Source organism: Tyto alba, unplaced genomic scaffold, assembly GCF_018691265.1.
Source record: "Tyto alba isolate M040663 unplaced genomic scaffold, T.alba_DEE_v4.0 Super-Scaffold_46, whole genome shotgun sequence".
Taxonomy (NCBI): domain Eukaryota; kingdom Metazoa; phylum Chordata; class Aves; order Strigiformes; family Tytonidae; genus Tyto; species Tyto alba.
The window spans coordinates 6,860,947-6,877,313 of NW_024881322.1; the positions used below are offsets into that span (position 1 = coordinate 6,860,947).

At 37.4% G+C, this 16,367-nt stretch overlaps 1 protein-coding gene across 8 annotated transcripts in view; it reads right to left on the reverse strand.

The window, feature by feature from the left end:
• The window catches only part of TRAK1 (trafficking kinesin protein 1), a 131,614-nt gene that overhangs the window by 7,250 nt on the left and 107,997 nt on the right, over window positions 1–16,367 (reverse strand). For 6 of the 8 annotated variants that reach the window (XM_032991192.2, XM_032991198.2, XM_032991191.2 and 3 more), the window contains 4 exons: window positions 15,040–15,276; window positions 13,759–14,075; window positions 9,216–9,545; window positions 451–553 (listed from right to left, as the gene is read on the reverse strand). In XM_032991192.2, coding sequence (XP_032847083.2) covers window positions 451–553; window positions 9,216–9,545; window positions 13,759–14,075; window positions 15,040–15,276 — 987 coding nt within the window. The remainder of the gene's footprint in view (window positions 1–450; window positions 554–9,215; window positions 9,546–13,758; window positions 14,076–15,039; window positions 15,277–16,367) is intronic. The other 2 variants (XM_032991189.2, XM_032991197.2) reach the window with 1 other exon arrangement.

Below are 16,367 nucleotides of genomic sequence, written 5' to 3' on the forward strand. Positions count from 1 at the left end.
TACTTCCTGGATACTGTTCTACATTTCTTTAACTGTGCATCCCTTTTTCTTCTGTGCCAAAGATACAGATTTTTTTTTTTTCCTCTCTGGAAAAATCTCTCATAATTTTCGTGAGCAACCACATTCTGCACATTCACACACAAGGACTACAACTAGTTTGGGATCAAAGGTAGTCAGGTTTGGATATTGGGACCCAACTTAGTTATGCTTGATCCTGCAGTATCTTAACTAGAGACAACATTTAAGATATTTTGGTTGGCTTTCTAAAACATTACATGTGCCTCTCAAACAAAATCAGGTTGAGGTAACTCAAAACAGGAGGAATGATTTGGGGGTGTGTTGTAATTCACCAGTGTGGTTAATGCTTTTTTCTTATGCTATCACTTTGAATTTCCTTACAGGGAAAACTCTGACAGAGCTGAATGCTTTGCCACCATGGGAAACCCTTACCTTGGTGTGACTCGTGTGAGTTCATCGGAAGGGTGCAGAATGCGGCAGGTGGTGAAGGTGAAGGTGGAGTTGGTTTGTGACATGCACTTCCCAGGATGAGGTACTAAATTAAAAAAAAGCAAATTCTTTGCATTTTACACAGAAAAGGGGAAAACCAAACTTCTGTGTGCTGATAAGACAGATGCAAAAAGTGATGAGGTACCTTAGACAGGATCAATGCAAAAAACGTGAAATACAGAAGTGCTGCAGTGTTCTAACAAGACACTTTTCTCCAAAATAAATACATTTAGGACTCCAAGGCCAGTGCTAAAAGGGTCTGCTGAAACTTCCCCATGATCACTGACACTGCAGATAAGTCCTGCTCAAACCAAATTCAGGCAAGGCAGTGCTTGAAATGCTAGTCCTCATCTAAACTAGCAACTTTCACCAGTGGGAAATTACAAGCAGCATTTTCTAGCACCAGCTCAGGAGCACTAAGGTTTTGCAAATGCTCATGCATTTCACTTTTTCGATTGATCCACAAAAAGGCATCCCCATTACTTCTCAGTAATGGATCCATTTTGCTAACACTACAGGAATATAGACTGTTGGGGCAGGGAGGGGACTGACACATATTACTGTTTCTCTGTCTCTGACTTTTCACATCCACAGTTAGGAAAGTGGTAGTTTTTTTGGATCCACTACTGTACATCTGTGACATTTCTCTTGTGCATGTGTTTAGGTTCTTTAAGAATGTATGTCCTCAGCTGCACAATATAGCAGGTTTTGAATATTTGTAAGCAGCGTAGTAAATAATTTACCTCACGAATGTGGCTGTGAAGATGCTACTCTCTTAGTATATCAGTAATTGTGAAAGAAGCAATACAGATCAATTTAAAAATTGAAGGACTTAGGCCACTTTGTTTCTTCTTAGCAGAGATACTTCTGTGGATATACTAACCTGCTGTATAATGCAGCTGTGGCCATTGCAAAATAACTACAAAATTTAAGAGCCATGCATCTGAAAAGCTGGTTAAAAACCCCCTGGAGTTAAATATTACATCAAAGACATCATGATTGCATAGGTTCTCTTACTTAGTAACAAAACTTAGCAGTGGTCAAAGACATGCACAATAAATACTATGTGCAGCTCCCTCCCTCTCGGTCTTACCCAACCCTCTGAGCCATTCCCTGATTAAGCCACATTTTAATACCACAACACACAACTATTCAACACATTGCAAAGGACAGACAGACCAAATAGACCAGACACCATTCTGAACTTCCAGAGATGCTCAGCAGCAGCAAAGCAAGTCTTAATTGTGGCTGTGTTCCCTTTTTCATGTATAAAGTATCACAGCTCCAAAATAGTGTGTGCAGTTAGGTCGTCCTTTAAGAACACATATAAGCAGTGTGTGAGGGCTAGAGCACGGGGAGTGTGAACAGTGGAAGCAGAAGTGGCTAAGCATACAATGTGAGGTAACTTCTAGTTAGCACTGGAAGGTACTGCTGTACACTGAAGAAGGATATTTCTAAAAACCCACTGGAGTGTCGTGTTAACACACTCAAATGTTAGCACAGCATAACATAACAACAAGCTCTACTTCACCTCCAGAGACGGTAATTATGATGCTTCAGGAATCCAGTTGCTTTAGAGATTAGTGTGAGCACTATAAAAGCTATTACAAGGGAGCACAGCCTAGCAATCATGATTCTCTCCATATTGTAGAGAGTTAAAAGAAAATCTGGAGAAAGAGCTCAAATAACTGGACATGAAAAAATTGGTTATTTAGAGTAAACAAAGGACTCGACATAAATCAAGTAGAAACAAAGCAATTATCCCTGGATGATGAATAGAGAACAGAATAAAGCAGTGCTGGTTTAAGATTGCAAGCTCAACCCAAAGCACATCGTTGCAATACAAAAAGTGCGTTTTCCCCATTTGTAATATCCACTGGACATTCCCTCAGTCTGGAAACAGGCACACTGAAGATATATAGCTGCATTAGCAAAAGCAAGACTCATTGCTATTAATGAGTCAGAGATAGGAGAAGGCTGCTAAAAGTAGAGAAATCATTGACTCTAATAAGAGGAAACAAATTTAAATTATCAAGAAAAAATAATAATCAATTTCCAATGATGTATTCCACCCTCAAATACCACTAAGAAAGTCCTGTACCAGCTTCATCCTCCATCAGTCAACAATGGGGTGTATCATACTGCTGTAGCATTTTCCATCCTTTGGATGCAATACAAAGAGAGTGAGAACCTGTTGCTGTAAATGAACAAAGTTTATAAAATGGAAACAACATGATTCATTCCTAACCTAATATTTTTACATAAGAATGGCCATATCTTGAGTTGGTATAAATTTGTGAGGAAGTAATACATAAGTTTATAATAAAACAGATTATCTTCACATGTACATACACCAAAGTATTATTTTAAATATAGACATCCACTCCACGTGACTGTGTCTGAACCCAAATGTTTCATTTCAACCCTCTTTTTCATAGTAGCAGATGATTAACAATGAAGCTTCATATCTGTACGAAAAATAATCTGTACATAATTCAGTGTTTAACAAAATTTACAGAAACTGCATGCAATTTTATCCATCTGGAAAACAAACTAAACTGTATGTGCATTCTTCCCCTAAATTAAAATTCAAGCTAAACCTTAGATTGCCGCTGGATTGTGTTTTGTGTCTCAGCCATTAATGATTCTCTACCTTATTAAGCTCTCTCAAACAATCCGTAGGCATTGTGAAAAAAATGCAGAACATTATAGCTGAAAGAGAACTCTTCTGTAACACAATCACCTTTGTAAGAAAATTCTTTTAATATACTACCAAAAAAAAAAAAAAAAGTCAGGTACTAGTCAAACTGACTGCAGAGCTCCATCTTCTGGTAAAACAGAGCTTTCATCACTCAAAACAAGGCTGATTTTATATAGCTCAAAGCTGTTTCAGATCCAGCTTCAGTACTCAGAGCTTATGGACCATTTTGCTAGGTGCAAACAGCAAAACAGATGCATTCAGGACACAATCTTCTGCATGAGGAACCCTCAAAAGACTTTTGTACCATCAGTTCCAAACTCAAATTCATTGTTATGTTAGATGAATAGTGAGGAGGCAGAGAGCTCACAGCGGCCAGTAAATCTCTCCATTTTACATTATGCAAAAATGAATTAAAAAAAAAGAAGTCAGAAATCTTCAGAGTATGACTTGATCCAGACTGGCATAAAGGTAATGGTTTCGTCCAACTCTGAGGCAAGACACTCTGCTCATCATTTCTTTGGCACATTTTAACAAAAAGAAGAAACCTGGTTCCCTGATCTTTCAGCAGAGAGTGAAGTGGAATTTGGGCATCTCTTTAGGCTGGTGAGACAGGCAGGGAATGACAATCAGGTTGGGGAGTACTTAGAGCAATAGAAAGTGTTTTAAAACATCAGAAGTTTATTTTACTGCTGAATAAAAAAAAAATAAACCCTCTGCCTGCTTTGGAAGAGGATAACAAAGGACCATTAAGAGGAACCTTTTTCCTCCAGTGTGATCATTCGAAATACAAGCTATGGACTTCACTTTTGCCAGTTTATGCCACCAACCTCATTCTTAAGCAAGGTGAAATTCCTGAAAATTGGGGTTTTGTGACCTATGAGATCCACAGGACAAGACAGCTGCTTCATGTACTCTCTAACTTTAGTAGAGTTCATCCCCTCCAGGTGACTCAAGGTGAGAGCTCTGATACCCAGTGCAGCCTGTACTGAAAACTCATGGCCTACAGAACAGGGGGAATACAAGATATTCTGGAGCTGATGCCTGGGTTAACTACTACAACAAAATGGAGATGGGTGATAAACAACAGCTGTAAAACGTGAGCATGTTGCTCTCCTAAAGGCGTTTAGGTGCCTTCAGATGTCTGTCAGAAAACACTGTCGGAATGTCCTTCAGAAGCCACTGGTTTCTGGGATAACTCCGAATGTCAAAACCTCCAAGAATCCGTACATGTATGCCAGGAGCACTACTCCTGTTATGTTCCTAAACAATTGACAATAAAATTATTTTCTGAATATCTGCATTTCCAAACTTTCCATTTATTTTGCCTTTGGAAACAGAAAAAGATGAAAAACTGAAAAAAGGCAGGTATTATTTGGACAGGATTTTCTTTGCTTTCTTCTGGCTGATGTCTGCTTCTCATATGTATATAAGCATGGAGCACGGATGTAAAAAGACTTCAAAAGTATTTGAGATGTCTTCAACATGACCTTATGTAGGCTTGGACCTCCACATTAGAATTCTAGCATTTTAACAGCACACATGGCAACTGCTGACAGACTTTTCTTAAAGAAATAATGACTGTGAAATATTCATGCAATTTGAAAATAAAATATATTTAAATATGCATCAATACTTTAGTTCTAAGAAGAGTTACAACATTTATTGCTTTTCTGTACAATGGTAACCTCTTAGAAGTGTGTATATAATCCTGCTAGAAACAACTCAAACATAAGACATTCATTATGTGCTTTCATGACTTTAGGCATATATTTGGAAAGTTCTCCATATGTCATGGTTAAGGTCTAAACATGAAATACAAGAGGGCTGATCCTGCAATGCTGTGCACATGTCTGTTCAAAGCAATCAACCAGCGGAACTAACAAAAGCAAGTACTGAAAGAGCAGTTCACACACCCAATACTACCATGCAATTAAGCACATGCAGAAACTAGCGTAGCCCTTCTGACTTCAAAATTAGAACATTCACAACATCATTGAGTGCTTTGAATGACTTGGGTTTTTTGTTCAAGGGAAACCTGAAAGGCAATGGATTAAAAACAAAAACAAAAAACAAACACAAAACAAAAACCCAAAACCAACCAAAAAAAAAAAAACCAACATCCCCTCCCTTCCCCCAAACAGACTCTGTACAGTTTTATAATATACTACTTTTCTTTTTTTTTTTTTTTCCAAAGAATAAAAAAAATATATTGACATTACTAAAAATTTGTGCTGCAAAATTTACTTGTCCTAGATGGTATTGACATCTGTGTTCTATAATGTCTTTACCATTCCAATTGTGCTGAGAGTCTATGCAAGTGATACACAAATTTCAACCTATTCCTGGGTATTAGGCCAGGACTGTGATCCTGGAATTTACAATCTTCCATAACGTTACTGAGCCCACACACAGTATATAGCTCCAATGGACCAACTGCAGGTCAGAAATTACATGTGTGTTAGTTTCTTCTGAAATGTTCAGTACCATAGTTGGGATATAATCTGCATAAACGGTGAGGAAGTTATTTTACCTGTCCATTTTTATTCTACCTAACCAAACTTATATTTTACCTAACCAAACCTACAGGTTTCAGCATAGGGACAATAAAATTCAAGGACTGTAACTTCTCCTTGTTTAGTCAGAATGATTTCTGACTCCATCCATCACTCAGCAGGAAACAACTGATACTCTGTTCTTAATGCCTTTACTTTGGCTACAAGACACATTTGGCACTACCAGCAATGTTTGCTCTCCTGAGCCTGGATGTTAAAATGACTTCTCTTGGGCTCATCTCGGGCAGTACTCTGCATGTCCACAAAACGGCAGTGAGAATAGGACCTCACAGTACTTGCCAGAGAACATCTCCAGTCCAAAAATGGTAAGATACAAGCCTCAAAGCATATGTATTATACGAAGTAGATGCCTACCCAAAAGACTAAGATGAATTACACCTGTCAGGAACTGGCCTTGTAGGCCCTGTATTTCCAAAGATGTTTTGTTCTCAGGTTAGAAGACCCATAGCTCTAGACTGGCACACCCTATGTCCTGCCAACAGCAACTGTAGGGAGATACTTTCTGGCTTTTACAAACCTCCTGAACTAGATTTATGCACAGTGGAGCTATACTGGATTACAAGCAAAAGGACTATCACTAAAGACTGTATGCAAGATACTTTCTCCTTCCCTTTTTCTTGTACTTCCACATGCTTTAGCAAGAGCTAAATCTGTACGCTGCCAACCGGAATCTCTGCTGGAATCATGCAAGCGATGAGGTCACCACCTCCAGCGCTTTCAGGAACCGCATGGCCATACACACCCCTACCTACATTGCATTTCTTGCAGGGAAATCTAGGAGAGGCAGAAAGGACAATGAGGTTTTTTTCAAGAGGAGCAATGGGTGCACAGTATTTAAATACAAAAGAAATTCATAAGCTGAGCACACACCTCTGCTCCCATGAGGTACTCTTCAGTGGGCATTGTGGATCCTAAGCAGCACTGCCACATTAGTAAGTGCCTACTCTGAAAACATCCACAATTATCTTTGCCTTGTATACCACCTGACAAATTGCTTCAACAAAAAACAGATACAGCAGTGTCTTTACTTCATTTGAGCAATGAAACCAATAATGATGTGGTGGCTCACGGATACTCCTAAATCCTAAGCAGCTGGGCAATCTGAAGGAAGGATAAAATAGAGGAAATTAAAGTTTTCAATGCATTTGTTCATTCTACACAAAGTTATTAATTTTGACCAATATCTCTATTTCTGTAATGTATTAAAATTACTCAGCAAATAATAAAAGATGAAATAAGATTACTAGGGCAATTTCATACATTTTATCTACTCTGCCGATTTTTAAGGCAGGAAATATGCTTAAAAATCTTGTCTGAGATAACTAGAGTTTTCCCAGGCACAATCCACAGTAACCAGGGAATAATCTGTTAAAAACAGTGACCTGTATTCTAATTGTAATGGAGAAAGAAAATGGAGGGAAATACTAGTGTTTCTTGCCTGTTTGTAATCACAGCACAAGTCTACATTTATTTTCCTACTCCAAAGAAAGAACTCTTCCAAATTATTACCCACAGATGTTTTATGAATGCATTCTTTAAAAAATCCCACAGAGTTAAACTATATCTATACCCTTGTCTATGTATAGTCCACAACAATTATGTTTCCAAATTTTCAACATGCTCCTGTGTTGAATATTATTACAATTAGTGAATACTTCACCCATAGTGTAACTAAATGGCTTTTTTTGGAACAATTATTGTATTGTACATGGAGAACTGTTTGTTCTGTTCCACTCTGCAGCAACACATTTTAAAATTAATCATACATTTTCTTGAAATCTTTTATTCTGTTGACCCTAAAAAATACCAGTTATTTTAGCCCATGTTTCCTATAACTCCAGCATTTTTTGCTGCTGTTATTCAGACTCTCTAAAATGATAAAAACCTGGAGATTATCCAAAACTGTCTACCGCTCCTGCAGAGGCATTATTTATTTCCATATTAATATAAAAAATTAATCATTATTCCTGGGCAATAAATCTCATTGAATAAAGACAATTTTTGCCAATGGAAAGGGAAGTTGAAGGGTTTAAATGTTCAAGCATGGAACAGGGAATTGGCTGATTTACCACCCCTGGAGGTATTTAAAAGACCTGTAGATGTGGCGCTTCAGGACATGGTTTAATGGTGGATTTGGTAGTGTTAGGTTAACGGTTGGACTCAATGATCTTACAGGTATTTTCCAAACTAAATGATTCTATGATTCTAAATTTAATCTTAATACAACTGACTGCAAAAAGTAGCTTATATTCAATAGCTAAAAGCACTGCCATTTCAGTGAGAGCTGAGGATATTCTAGACTTCACAAAAATAACAGAAATATTATTGTCTAGCCCTGAGAAAATCTAATATTCCAAAGACCAGCCAAATAATGAATTATGATTAATTCCATAAAACGGAGAGGGCAGGAAGTGTCTTAATTTAAAGTAGTTACGTAAAAACAAGAAGTCTGAAGAAAAAGGAGTTCTGGTAGTTTTCCGATTTGGAACTAAATATGATTCTTTACCAGTGGCAAATCTTAATGAAGACTAACACTCCTATATAGATTATTAAAATAGCAGCCTGCCCCTTAAAAAAAAAAAAAAAACCAACCAACCAACCAACCAACAAAAAAAGAAACCACACAAACTCAAAACACTTCTATAGTCTGAGAACCTGGAAGTTTGTGTAGTAAGAGACCACAAATGTCAGTTTAGAGTATCTAATAACTCATGCAGTACTGCATCACTTAAAAATGTTTAAGTCTTCATATGGTATAAATCAGAAGGATAGAATTTAATAGTGTGATGGAGAGGGAATGAGAAAAATGTCATTATTCTCTGTCTAAAAACATCCTCTTAATTCTTTATCTCAAAGATGAATTTAAAACCAGGCATAACTGACTCAAACTCGCCGAATTTCTTTGCTTGATTTTCAAGGCACTTCCATTTGTTTCAGCAAAGGCAACTTAGATGCACCTTTTGTCATCATTTAGTCTTTGGTTTCTTCCCAAAGTACAAAAATCTAAAGCATAGCATCACCTCTTATGAACAGTCAGAAGAACATCTCCACTATAGGCATACAAAATATATATTGTCTATACATTATATACCCTGAAGAGTGTGTACTAAATACACATACATGTTGCATATGTGCCACACAAAGGTTTGTGAACAAACCACTTCCTTTTAGCAGCCTTCTCTTATCAAAATAGAGTAAAATATTGACCACAGATGCTGTTACTGAAAAAAAAAAGTCAAATTAAAAGATTATTAAAGAAAGGATTTTTGAGCCAATGTTAGGATGGTTATGTTCTAACCACTGCACGCATTAACGTGCAGATGCTACACACAAAGCGATACTATGGATGCTGTTCTGGAGAGATGCGAGAATGGCCCAGTAATCAAAATCCTGTAAAGATGTCAGTTTTACTGGACTTAATGAGTTTCCCTCACCAGACCCCTCATCATCGTCAGTCGTGGACTCCTGCATCTCCTCTGTGAAAGCCTGAGATTGGCGGGGGTTATTCTTGTTGTCTGAAACAGTCACTTGTGCTTGTGACCTCTCACCTGAGGTCTCTGTGTGCTGAACTGGCGTCGAGGTAGTTAGGCCCTTGTAAGAAATGTCACCTGTCTCATCTTCCTCATAGTCATTAAGGCAGTACACTTCATCCAGGTCCAGGTCCAGGGTCCTGAAGCCCTTAGTGACAACCCCAGGCCTTGGGTCCAGGATCCCACCCAGGTGAGGCTGAGCCAGCTGCTGCCAGTGGTGCAAAGTGGCAGAACCTTGAAAAGGAACAGAACAACAAGCAAAATAAATCAGTAATCAGACCTTAGAGGCAGAAGATCCTACTTTGTTTATCCAGAAGACCAAAGGTTTGAGAGCTCCAAACCTTTAATGTTCCTGGGTTTCATATATTTAGGCTTTAATTTTTCTAGGAAGACATGCTACAAGGCAAAAAGTACTTCACCTACTCGTCAGCATTTCCACATGAATATGAAATAAACTGATCACATTAGCACTTAGCATGGTGGTAAGATGTGGCATACTTGCGTACATGTACATCCCCTCCTCTGTCAGTATTCTCATCCTCCTAAATTCACAAGATTAAGCAGCAGTAGATAGAATTTATATTTAATAGTTGATCTGAGCACCATCACAGAAAACTCCAAGAGGAACATATACCACACGTTCCCACATTAAGCTCAGCCTAAGAAAGCGGCTGAGAATGCCAGCATTTACTGGCGGCCAGCAGGAAGGCAGCAGTCACCTAGATTGCACAGCAACTTCAGCTTTCTACCATATGCTAGGAAAGCCACATTTACTTACATGTGCCTGAAGCTGATAATACCTCTGACCTATACATCAAGTCTAAATACCTCTATGGCCCCTATCTGAGCCGCGATGCTACAGAAACTCAACTACGACATGACTAAATGCTACTGTACCTGTAGCTTCGTCCTTGTCAGAAAAATGTTTTGAGTGAGGAAAGAGGTGCATTTTACAGAGAAAAGCATTCAATATTCAGTGTTCAATAAGAGACGATGAGTCAGAAACAGCAATGTATCAAGTTAAATTGATATATACACTGAAATGGGCCCACTGATATCAGCAACGGATTTATGCTATTCCTCAAGTACTGATTAAACACTGCTTGCAAGGGCCTACGTTTTCCTATGTGCCCACCAATCACTACTGTGTTTTAATGTATGACTTAAAACTATACATTCCCAGTCCTATGACACAAGTAAAACATCTTTATTTTGATTTCTCCCAACTCAAATCAGAGAATTTTTGCTGTATTGTTCCTGTCCCCTCTCACCAGAGCAGAATACCAACTTACTCAACAAGCTGGCATACAAACATCTCATCAGTATTCAAAGACCAAAAACGTTCAATTCATTGCACTGTATGTGCAAAAAATCTAAACCACCATAATAACTAGTGAAGGGGTGGCTCTTATGTACTTTATTTTGCATCTGAGAAAAATCCCACAGAATGAGAAAAACTGTCATTTCAAAATAAGGATGCTGCATTACAGGAAGATTATTGTAATTAGGAAGTGAACAGGGAAAAAGTCTTTTTTTTTTTGGACTGACTGGAATCAGTGAGTAGCATTTTAATTAAGCCTACTTCACTTTTTTTAAATCTGTAATTTTTAGCTCAGAATAAATGGATCTGTTAGATTACTTTGGATAATGATCCTTTTTTTTTAATTATTTATTTAAAGTAAGTTTTGAGGGACTAAAGAGGACTGGCACCCTTGAGGCTCAAGAAGTAGAAACCATTACAACCCCAAAACGAATAACTGTAGAGAAGAGACATCCCTATAGCTTGTATTTATTTTTGATTTGTCACAAGGTTTTTTGATTCTATATAAAAGAAATATTCCAGACTGTGGAGAAGTGCCAGAAATTGGAAAGCATTAAGCGAGAAGGCCTCTGCTGTTTGACAATATTCTCAAAAATTAAGGAACAACAGAAATCAAAATTTCTTTCTGCACTGCACACAAATATAAAATCCTGTTGCTAATTAACTTCTACATGCAAGCTTCTGAAGACGTAATCTTTTCCACCGTAAAGTTCACCAAAAAGAAACTCTGCAGAGTACAGGCAGAGTACAAGCATTTAATTGAGAATATATCATATTCACCAGAATGTCTGCATTTTGAACTTTAAAATTTCTATTGATACTACATGCTATTAGTTTTCTTTTAGCAACTGGAAATCAGTGGCCTAAGCTTCATCAAAAAAAAGAGGATATCTGAGTTTAATCTTGATCTCATAGAATGTGTGTAAGGGATAGCTTTAACTTCACCACACAGAAAATTAACACAAATGTAGAAAACAATGCAACAGTTGTAACCTCTCTTATGATTATAAAAAAATACTAGTGTACAACAGTGGGACTGCCAAGCTAAAGCAAGAGGAAATAAGAGCAATATGAATAGAGTAAATGAAATTTGTTCTTCTATTCCTGATACCATTGCATCTATACCATGGGGGTCAGACAAAGCTTAGAAATTCATGACGTGTCGCTGCCACAATTACAATGAGGTGGGTGAAGACATAATCAGTCCAAGATTCTTGTTTTCCTACAGGACATGGAGTGCTACTTTGTGCTTATGGCACAACAAGCTGCAGATGCACAGCTTGAAAACAAACCAAACCAAAAAACCCACTAGACTGTAACTAAAGCAAGTTGCATCAAGCAACCATTCTATTCAACCAAAAAAGTGTGGTGTGGGTTTTTTTTTTTTTTTTAAAGGTGCAAAAGATGATGATTCATTTCTCAGTGTTTCTGTCATCTATTTATTTTACTGTGGGATTTAAAAGATTGCTTTAAAGGAGTAGAAACCATTAACCTGAAATTTATTATAGAACTGATTTTTATTTCTTTCATTTTATGTCATGAGCACCCTTAGGAAAACAATAAAAACCAAAGGTACAACTGCTGATAACAGTCTGAAGGTACTACAGACTACTTTGCCCCAGTAGTCTGAAAGTATCCATGAAGTTGAAAAAAAAAAACCTCATGATAAGTATTTAGGAAACTAAGCTGAAGTGAGGAACAGAATCATAAACATGTATTTAATAAAAGATAACAAGCACTAAACTTGTGAAACAGGCAGATATAAACATACTACAAATGAGATCTAAAACCAAACATGAGAAATACTTTAAAAGGTACAATAATTTTAAGAAAAAAAAAATGACTCAGAACAATGAGCAAAACCAGGAAAAAAAACCCAGACAGATAGAAAGATGATAAAGTCTTTAAGAGTTTATTGGAAGAAAAAAACAGATATAATGGGATGGTGACAGAAATCTAGTACAGTGGTAGCAACCAGTAACTGAAACAAAGCTGGATCATCCCTTCTCTCATGTGGTACAAGAATTTTTATGACCATTTAAAAGCAGTCATGAAAACAAACTATTAAAATCTGCTAAACAGTATGGACTTGTGTGCTACGACTATAGTTTCATTTGAATAGGTAGGTACAGCACATCACTTTCTTCAGGACACAAGAAGGGTTATTTTTGCTTTCAATATGTGCCATGCTAAATGCTTTTTATAGATGAAATAAATTTGTTCTAAAAAGATGAAAAAATGAAATTTTGCAATTAAAACACACCATGTAACATAACACAAGAGTTCTGTTAAAGGAAAAGAGAGAGAAACCAAAGCTAAATTATATAACTAGTATACCTGTGAAGTACTACAGGAAAACAGTTAATTTTGTTCAAAACCTGAAGGAATTTAGTCAACTAACTTCCAGCAATAACCTGAAAGGACTGAAGAAAGTCAGGCAGGCTATATGTGCTCTGTCACCTTTGCTAGACAAACTACAGAAATGCACTTTGAAATAAAACTCTGGCCCTGACTACCATCTATCCGTATCTGGCCTTTTTCTGAGACAATATATGGAGAAAATTTCACTAAACAAAAAAAAAAAAAAAAAAAAAAAAAAGAAAACAAACAAACTATTTCACACATGAAACCCAAAGCCACAGAGACTTGTGTGCAGCCACTCAAACAGCCAATTGAAGTCCAGAAGTCATTTTTAATCACAAAAATAGTCTTATTAGACCAACTGAATTATTTGAAGTAAGTAAATGCCTTTCCAAACACTTATTTGCCCAACTGAGATTCGATGAACTAATACTCTTGCTGCTTAGATTTCAGACACTCAACCACCTTCCTTTTCTGAGTATGAAACAGCAACACTGAGATTTAGGTCAGATGTAAAGCTGCACTGCTGATGCATGTGTGGCCTGTAACATTTATTTTACTGCCTTGGCTGGAATTGTTTCCTAATACTTTTAAGGCTTGTGAAAAAATGTAGTAGTTAGAAGATTTCAAACCAACAACGTGGATTACTGTCTCTAAAGTAAAAAGAATATGTATTGCAAAGATTTCCTGCTTTCTGGTGATGGATAAGAGACCACAAAGAGTCACTAATAAGAACAGATAAAGGCCGAGGCCCTTTGTTATCACCTTCTAGTGGTTTCACAATCTGAAGCTTTTCTGGCAGGTAGGAGCGACTGCTGATAGACATTCCTGAATATCCAGTGAATTCTGAAAATCTGGAGTGAGTTCCCAGTGACATGATGCTCTCTGTGGGGGTAACGGAACCACTATGGAGTTCGCCCTTTTCTGCCAGTTCCCGCAATTTCCTCTCCTGCTCTTCTTCGAAGAATTTCCGCTCTGAGAGGTAATTCTCCCGCCGGAGGGACAGCCTACGGAGGGCAGTCTCGAGGTCACTGGAGCCCGGAGTCCCTGGAGTTCCAGGCTTCTTCATCCTGTCTTCATTTCTAAAACATAACAGGGGACACACACGGGGGGGAGGGGGTGTGGGTGTAAAAAAGGAGGGGAAGGAGAAAAAAAGAATTCATAGAGATGCTTAAAACTTCCACAGGACGGTTTTGAGACATTCAACAACACCTTTAAATTACTATGTTGGGGAACAACTTGCTACTCATCCAGAGAGCAAAAGGACAGATACCAATATTTTCTTTCTCTTTTATACTAAAGCTGTTTTGAATTCTAGTTCCTGCCTGGAAACTTCTGGTTGGAAAAGGTGTGCTTTACTTAAGAGCTTCTTCCTACAAAGAGACGAGAGATGTCTACTTGTTGTGTGTCTCTTACAGTTATACAAACTCAAGTAAGCAGGCCACATCTTACAGAGCCAACTCTGCAAGAATAGTATAACGAGTCTCAAGAGTATATTATGCTGAAAAATATTCACTGTTTTGAGATATTAAGTCGTTTTTACTGTAAAGTATACACAGCGTAGTGTGGAGCTGTACTGGGGGAAGAGATAAACAGTTAGAAGAGCAAAATTCTGATTGGTTTCATTCACAAGTTTTCGTGTTAGGTTACCTACACACAACTTTATTTATTTATTTATTTTTAGGATGAAGAGAGTTAGCTGTAGTTGCAACTTAGATCAGAACTCCCTGGCATCAATGCAAAATGGTGAAAAAATAATTAGTTTTAATTGTTGAACCACAGTTGCAAAGGCAAAGGGTGGTTTTACATCATCTGGTGATGCTGCATCTCAGAACAGGTGCAAGTTGCAGACACTGACACACATTACTTTCAAAAAGCTTTCCTTTTTAAATAAACTTCAGTGCTCAAGAGCTAAAAGCACCGAGTAACTTTTGAAGACATGTCACTGTATTAACTGCACAATGTAAGACAAAAAGAGGAAATTAGAAATACTTTCCCTTCAAGTCAGAAACAAGCAAAAGCAAAGTCCAATGCTACAGTACTGACCCATTGTCAGAGGATTCTGTCTCTAAGATGATGCTATTGGTCTTGTTGTCTATCATAATGTTAGAGATGTCTCCCCCATAGAAACTGGAACGTGGAGTGCTGACACAGCTAGAAATGACTGAGTTCATCGCAGAGGACTGGTTAGAGCCTGGGATATTCATTGGTGACGGAGTCATGGATCTCTGCTTGACAACTTGGTTAACATTTCTCACCGTCTCGAAGACCCGCTTCTGATGACTGATAAGACATACAAAGAGTTAATAAACACACAGTGCCTTCTTACCTTAAGAAGGAACAGAGAAACACATAACAGCTTGTTAACAACCCTTCCTATTCACAGCTCCAGCAAACACCTTGTCTTTATAGTTTTTATAAAGTAGTATGCATAGGGTCCCACACTCACTACAGTCTGGCCATTACATTCAATCCATCAACACAATACTTCCATCATCCTGGAATATTTTAGACAGAACTTCTGAGAATTATGCGCATGGACACTCTCAAATATTAATAAAAATTAAGTGAAAGAGCATTTCAGTACATCAGCTAAAAACACCTTAAAGCCCTTGTGTGGAAAGGAGTTTTTACAAAACAAAATTCATCTCCATTCAACTTTTAACTATGAACTGGCTAATCCATTTTAAAAGAGAATTTGAATTTTCTATACCAAGTATCTCTATGCAAGAAAGTCTTGTATCTTTTCTTTTTGAAAACCATTTCCAACACCCTTAAATAGCGTTTAAAAAAGAAAAAAATAATATGAAATATAATGGACCGAGAGTCTAGAGAGTAGCTGTCAAGGCTGGAAACCTAATTTTTGATCTACTTCTAGAGTTCATTCTTTATCACTGTTCTCCTGGTATCGTAACAAACTGCTTTAAGATTAAGATCAGATAACACTTCAGCAGAAATTTTGTGACAAAACAAATTTGCCCTATATTATGCTACAGAACTGCCATTGCTGTTTTGTTTTACAGTTCAACAATGGCTGAACACAAGAACAACACATCCCTTAGAGCTTAAAGGTAACACTGCCATGGTATAACAATGATAGCATGTCTTATGCTATTGAATGTCATTTAAATTTCTTTCCTTCTGTCCACGAGCGCTCAACAGTTGCAATCTTTGTGCATAGGCTCTTTGTATACCTTTAAGGGGCTGAATCTAAAAGCATCTATCAATATATGGTCCCACAGACGTTACAGTCACTACTGCTGAGCAAATAAATAAAACCAAAGACAAGCTATAAAAACAAAAACACAGGTATCCTTACTTGGTACATACATAGCAATATAAAAGACACTATAAAGAAGTTAAATGATCCTTAA